This window comes from Papilio polytes, unplaced genomic scaffold (assembly GCF_000836215.1).
Source record: "Papilio polytes unplaced genomic scaffold, Ppol_1.0 DF821511.1, whole genome shotgun sequence".
NCBI classification, from domain to species: domain Eukaryota; kingdom Metazoa; phylum Arthropoda; class Insecta; order Lepidoptera; family Papilionidae; genus Papilio; species Papilio polytes.
Genome location: NW_013527693.1, coordinates 2,776,504 through 2,784,140, shown reverse-complemented (window position 1 = coordinate 2,784,140; position 7,637 = coordinate 2,776,504). Strand labels below are relative to the sequence as shown.

Genomic DNA, 7,637 nt, shown 5'->3' with positions numbered 1-7,637 from the left:
ACAACATATGAACTAATTTTTAGAGCTCCTTCGCATTATTGCAATGCAAAATCTAGTACTTCCGCGACAACGCTAAATGAAATAAAAAAACTTCTTTTAATGAATTAAAAAATATATATCCTCGAACATGATTTCCGCGGTGTTTAAGGTAAACTCAGGGTCGTCGCGGTTTTGTGTGTATTAATAAACATTATAAACATTCATGAAAACATTGGGTCACGCTAAAAATATATGGAGCGTGATAATTGAGTGTCATACGGCTGTATGTCCTCATTACACGTGCTTTATAAATTTAACCTTGTCACCTATTGTGTCTGGAATTAACTATGTAGATTAAATGTTGTTTGTTAATGTGACTGAAACAACATATTTCATTGTATCCGTCTCTATCTATTGAAAGCCCTTTTATGAAAGGGACTAAACAAGTGAAAATATAAACAACCAATAAAGCGTAAACACACACTACTTTGTGGCGTAGGATGTCAGCAATCACAGCATATTTATGAATAGTTATTTTTTTAATAAAAAGCCCTACACTTACAACACGCTTTAGGCTTTATATTTTCACGCTAGTACATTTTGGGGATAAATAAATTGAAAAAAAACCCTAATGTGCGAAAGGGACCATAAACTACAAGCTGCCAACATCAAGGAAGCAAGGTCGCCACGTCTGCAATTAATAATTTGACAAATGTCAAACATGTAATACATTTTTCACAATTTCATGCGGTTGAAGCCGCACGGGAATAGCTAGTTCAATATAAAGTAGGTACAACACATTAGAATCGATTCTTTACATATTTAAAAGAGGAAGTACATAATTAATATGTAAGTCAAGATAATAAATGCAACAAGAAAGAAGTCGCAACAAAAGAAAATAATAAAAAACATACACATAACTTTTTATACACGATAACAGAGGTCATGAAAACCTTTATAATTCATTTATCTACATCCGTAAACATACACTTATTTTATATCAATAAATATTAAATTACCAATTTTTTTACGATCATTCAAGTAACACTTTTTGTTGGTGTCGAACTTTGTCGTTTAGACAGGAACATAAAAAGGTGTAGAGTCGTCATATCGCGTCATCTCTCGAAATAGTATGTGTCGTGTTTGTTAATTTACGTGAACGATCGTGTATTGATTTTTAAGTAAACTTGCTGATATAAGTAAATCATGATTTACATGAAGCTACTGATTCAAATGATAAAAAGGCTCTAGTGTTATCGACCATTGCCATTTCAATAGGAACCGTCACTACACTTAAAACCACAACCATTGCTGCAAGTCTGCAATTTTCCTTCATAAGGTTCACAAGAGTTATTTTTTTCATTAGCTTTCAAGCTAGGGACAATACCGTCGACCAAATACAAACAAACGGACCCATTTAATAAAGTGGTTGTTTCGTATCGACTTGCAAATGGCCATACAAACTGCCCTACTTCCTAATATGCAAATCTACCATGGCTTGGCCAAACAAAGGTAAACTAGGACGAACAATATTTATGATTTATTTACGTGCATGCGTAGAACATTTGACAGACAATGTTTTGTTTTTAGTACAGACAATAAAGAGAAGATGTAGTTAAAAGAAAGTTCTTTTAGTAAAAGCACCATAAATATGTTTCGACATTTAACTTTTTAAGCTGTTTCATTTTAAGCATGAAAGCAAGGCATTATAATTTTATTATTATTTTGTTATATACTTTTTCATATAACGATAGTAGAATAAAAGAAAATAAGATCAGTCCAATTTTTTTCAAGCATAACAAATTGTATTTTGAACTAAAGCATATTTGTGTTTGTACCCCCTCATATATCATTTATATGCCAGTAGAACAAGTCCTTAGCTCGATAGCTACTGAATTAAGTTATTCAACATTACATAAGTCGAGGCCATACTCTCTTTAAACGGTGAAAGGTGTAGATAGAATCAATTAGAGTAAGGCGTTCGAATACATTGCGCGAACTTACATTTTTCGCAGGTACTTGTTTAGTAGTTTCACTATTTAAATAGATTTAGAAAGTACTTAGAGATGTTAAAAAATATATAAGATGTTACGTTATCGTTCACTTTCTTACGTATTTTTATTACATCTTCGTATCTAAATGTATTGGAAATGTGGAAAGTAAATTAAGTTTTCATATAACATCCGGATATACAAATGTATTATGAAAACAGTCTCTGAAGTATGTAAAACACAGTAATACCGGTTATATGTAATTATTCAAGTTTACAGTACAATCTGTTTTAAATTAACTGTCTATAGAAAACATTGTAGTTCTCTAAATACTCGACTATTCTAAAGCAACATACGCGAAGACTTCATTTTCAGTTATAAAAAAAAACTCAACACTTTATTGTTATTTGTACTGATGATTTATACTCCTAAGAGTTCGTCTTTCGCAATTAAGTAATAATGTACACCATAAGAAATCAATTTCGTATAAAAAAATTGCTTCGAAATTTCACTTTTCTTTCTGATTGCATAATAGGAAATCTGGCTTGTTTAATAACTATTTAATTGTAAGAAAATGAAATCGTATTAAAAACTTGAACAGTTTAACTTCGACCATTCATCGTTTTATCGTGACACGTGTTTTGCTTAATTGATTCGTCAATTCGGTTGTGTTTTGATAGGTTCGAGAAAACAGGTAACAAACGACGGTGAAACTAATAATTGATCGAATCAATTTATTAACAGAAAACTTTAATGTAACCTTTCGTCGCAACTGTAATAGATGTCTTAATCGAATTTTTATACGGCGCCGGTGAAATAAATTGTTTAGATACGCAAGTGTACGTAATAAGTGAGATTATAAAAAATCTGCTTGAGGCGTCTTACCTGTTACAGTATGACAAAGCGGATTATGTATACGCAGATGTAACTTTTCACGTAAGTGAATTTCTCTACAAATAAATTATTTATGAAAACTTTTCATATCATTCATATTATTGTGATAACCGAGCTCTGTTATTATTAATAAGTGTACACAGTACTCTCGGTTTTACTACCTAGAATTAAGGGGTTACAATAGTTACAATGTTATTCCTAGAACTCGTTTATGTACTTAGCTATTAAGGGTTGATATTTCTTTTTACTAATGTTTCAAACACTAAATTATCAGTTTAAAAAGCAACAGTAACTACATAAATTCATACTTAGGAACGCAGGAATAATGTCATAGTGGACCGACTTTTCCAGTTCTACGCAATATACAAATAGGTAGCTAATAGTATCTACAAGATTAATACTTTGACAAGTCGCGCAACGCCTTCGCAATGCCCGTAACAGCTTTCATTGACAACTCCCGGCTATTTCTGTTGAACGGCGCGCTTGCGAAAAGCAAATACCTCGCGCGACCTTGCAATTAGCAGCTTATTCGCACAACGCTATGCAGATATAATTTACCATTGCATTTATCTACGGAATTACAGACGTTAATTCCTTGAAACTAGCAACCTGTTTTAATATAGTATAAAAACCGTTTCAGTTTTCATATTAAAACAATTAAAAGGAATTAAATTCCAGTGTAATAGAACGGTCTAGTTCGATCGAGTTATGCAATTCCGTTGATTTCCTTGTAGCATTCATTGTTATGCGCATATTAAAAGCTTTTAATTTTTATTGTTTTTATCGTTAAATAACCTACAATAAAGGGGAATGTACGAACATTCGACTGATTTATGTATTCAATTTCATCAGGCTAATATCAACGGTTGCTAACCATTTCACAGTGTTACATAAATATGACAAATCAGTAAAACAAACAGTATACATATGGTTTTCAAAAATGTGAATTCTACATAATAAATAGGTTTAAAACATTATCAATGAATCACAGATTGTGTAATTAAAACTTAGTATTAACACTTAAAACAGACTATTAACTACTAACTTAGATGCTAAGTACTAACATTGACAAGCCTCTGCAAGGTGGCGACGTATGAGTTTTCACTATGTATTATCGCGGCGACAACGTGCCTCCGCCTCAGCTGCACCGCGGTGATGGCATCTGGGGGAGGGCCGAGCGAGGGCGGCGGCACCCTCCCGCCCCGCACCTCGCCCCCGCACGAAAACATGTCCTCCTCCAGCTGAAAGAAAACGCACTTTGAGAAACAATCACTACATACTAATATAAAATAAATTAAATAAATTACAACTGAATCTTCACAAGTCTCGCTTAGTGACTATTATCGGCTATGGGTGTGCCAATAAGGTTTTCGATTGACTTAACCCCTGACACTGCGGGTAAGAATACAAATCGAATGTACTGACATGTTTTAAAATTAGTCATACCGTTTAGCCTACTATTGGTGACAAATACAACGTTCCGTAGTAGGAACCGTACGTAGGTAGGATCGTAATTATTGAATTGGAGAAGAATTATTGCTAAATATTTATATTCCGCTGTAAAATATGCTTATTATCATTTACTTAGAAATTAGCATAACCTATTTCCATAAAAGATTTCAGTCTATGTCCATGGTCTATGTTAAATTCAAGTCAAGGTACTTCTTTCAATCATAGCAAAACAAAAAATGTTCATTCTTGTTTTGTTATTTTTAAAAAAGGAATTACCAGGCTTTACAAAACGACCTTTTGATTTCACTCATTTAATTAAGCAATTAAGTTTAAAATTTCTCTATTTTCCTTTGTTTAGTCCGTTGACACACTTTTCCTTGTTTGTGTAGTGGGAATGTTATAGAGGTGCATTCCGAGATAGCCATCGGTTCTCACGCGACAGTTCATACTTATTATGTGCATAAGCCATTATCATTAGCAACACTTGAATCATAAACCAGGATATAAAAAGTGCGCTATTTTTAAATGGTAAATGGTACTTGGTTACTAAACAAACAGAAAAGTTCTATTTGAAAATACAATTACCGGCAAATGTATCTATCTCTTTCCCACTTGTGTGTAAAAGAAGGTGTTATAGTTATAAAAATTAATAGCGGGGATCGTAGCCAAAGAAAAATAGAGATTGTTTTAAAATTAGACACACTGTAAATTTTGATACGCAAATTCAGAAAGATAACATTTACATTGTACTATTTAGCAGTAGCTAAAACAGTCACATTCATAACTGAGTCGCGTCCTCGACTGTTTTTATTTTGCATTCTGTTCACGTAGAGCAAGCAAGATACGTTTACTAAGAACACATCAAAGTTGCTACACGTTACTTCCTTCTAGCATTAAAACGTTTATGATTACGTAATGGATACAAACAAAGGACAAAGACATAAAGACTTTGCATTACGAGTCGCGTATAATATAACATCTAAAAAACTTCATAAACGTGTTCTTAACTTGTGTGTGCGAATTCTACTATAACATTTTAAAGAGAACTATCAAAGTGGGTCGAAACATCTGGCAACATTAGGAACGACTCTCACACACAATCATCGAGCAGTAGTGTTTATTAAAATGGAACATTGTTCAGCGCCGTGTTATCATATAAGAATATCATAAATATCTGTAACATGTATCCATACTGTGTCCAGATGATACGATTTCGATAGTGAATTCACGAATACATTCGCACAAAATCGACTGTAGAGAAACATCGTTAAATATCTCATGGGTAACGTCATCTAACCGATTACTCGCACAACGCTATCGACAGGAAATCGTACCATCCACACAATATCAACACACACGAATATTACAAGCACGTAAATGTCAAAAGTAACATCCGCCGGACGGTCACGTGACTTACGTCAAACGTCGTCATCGCATACTGAGCTTTATCGTGGAGGAGCTTCACACAGAACATTTTGGCATCAGAAACACCGAGCACTTGTATTATCTTTTGACATTTACGAGTGACACGTTATCCATACAGTCTCACTAAGAATACACTGATGTTAAAAAATTACAATCGTAAACATGAGTCGAGCACGGCACAGCATCGGACACCGATCGCGCATCATTATATCACATGTTTAAATAGATTATTTATTTAGCGAGTCGTGTACGTCGCAGCCGCCGTCCCCGCGCCGGCTCGACCGGCTCGCAACACTGGTCCGTAGGTGAATGATTCCACGCTTAATGCTTTGATGATTCATTTATAAATGAATCATTTGCCTTTCCTATATAACACTGTATGGCACGGCTGGAATAAATGCGCTGACAGACAACATGGAGGCAAAATATGACGCCTTTGAATTCTTGAAATTGTGATAGGCAGGCAATGACCAACGGCAGGAAAATGTGGTTTATTATGTCGATAGCGCAGCGAGACCCCGGTGTTAAATGGTTTAATTTCTCGCTATAAATCCCAATTGAAGTCGGTGTGGGCTAACGGTTGCCCATCCAACAATAGAAGCAACATAAAAGATACATAGCACTACAAATATTAGATTGTAAATGATGATTAGATTGCAAAATCTTATTTCACAAATTAGCTTTCGCCCACGTATCCGTCTGCGCGGAATTAAAAAAAAAACATATTTAAGTAGCCTATGTGTTCTTCCAGACTATCCTCTACATTTCCTCGATCACATTTTACATATCTTCAAATTTCATCCAGATCCATTCAGGCGTTCAGACTACAAACATCCATCCAATCATTCGCATTTATAATATTAGTAAGTAGTAAGATGGTTAATAATTAAGGTTACACGTATACATTTATCCTAGTGTCATCAAACATCGCAGGGAAAAGCCTCGGCCACAGCCAGTTCTATAAGAGCCGTAATTACTTTTTTGTTTTATTACATTCGTATGGCTCCTCTCTAACTTAATCATTAGTATTCCATACACGTATTCGGAGGAAAGGAAGCCTTTTTTATATGTGTTTAATTGTCAACACGTTAAGTGTTGTGTCGTATGCATGTATAGAGTTAACTGATGTATGTTATTGAAGTAATAATTAACAATATTCGGTTAGTTCGTAACGTTGTTTTTTTGTAACGTTTCCCGAATGTGACAATTGTCGCGGCATCCGCAAGTTACTTAAGTTACCACATCCTGTCGGATGATACAAGTTAATTGAGATATGTATTTAAACTGATGCATGTTGTACTGCCATTTCGAAATTAAGCGCGCCAAATTACTATACGCGTTAAAGTAATAAAAACTTACAAAGGATTTTTAATAAAATACTCTTATGCTACACGATTTGTTCTTAGCAAGTTTCAAACGTACGTTTAATTAGTTTTTTGTTAATCATGTTTAATCGTATCTATGTATGCGAATACGTGTGAATAATAATTGCAAATAATAAACCTAGATCTTTTAATTTAGCATTTACTCTAAAAAAGAGTAATACGAAATAAGTTTTTGTGTATAAAATTTTAAACAACCCATTTTTTATAGTCAAATCATGAATATTAAAACTCATTAAACAACCTTTTGTTTCAATATTTTTGTACATATTTTGTATTTCAACTTAATAAATATTTAAAAGACGAGTTAACTTATTTACTTCAGTATTTGACTAAGGCACAGTCACCCTAACTTAGGCTATGCTCAGAGCTGCACTGTCAGGACGTATAATAACGATGATGGAAACACTTGTTTACCTCCGGCAGTTTGGGCATCTTGTCGTTATCGTGCGTGTGCATGTCGTAGTGGTGAGCGGAGCCTCGTCGCACGCTAAACCAGCGCGCTAGCCGGCCC

The 7,637-nt window shown here is 34.2% G+C and overlaps 1 protein-coding gene across 1 annotated transcript in view; it reads right to left on the bottom strand.

Moving 5' to 3' along the window:
- Nucleotides 1-7,637, bottom strand: part of LOC106108445 (rho guanine nucleotide exchange factor 10-like protein) — a 32,056-nt gene that overhangs the window by 3,619 nt on the left and 20,800 nt on the right. The window contains exons 4-5 of the mRNA XM_013289610.1: nt 7,541-7,637; nt 3,929-4,105 (exon numbers count right to left, since the gene is read on the bottom strand). The exon at nt 7,541-7,637 is cut by the window's right edge and continues 90 nt beyond it. Coding sequence (XP_013145064.1) covers nt 3,929-4,105; nt 7,541-7,637 — 274 coding nt within the window. The remainder of the gene's footprint in view (nt 1-3,928; nt 4,106-7,540) is intronic.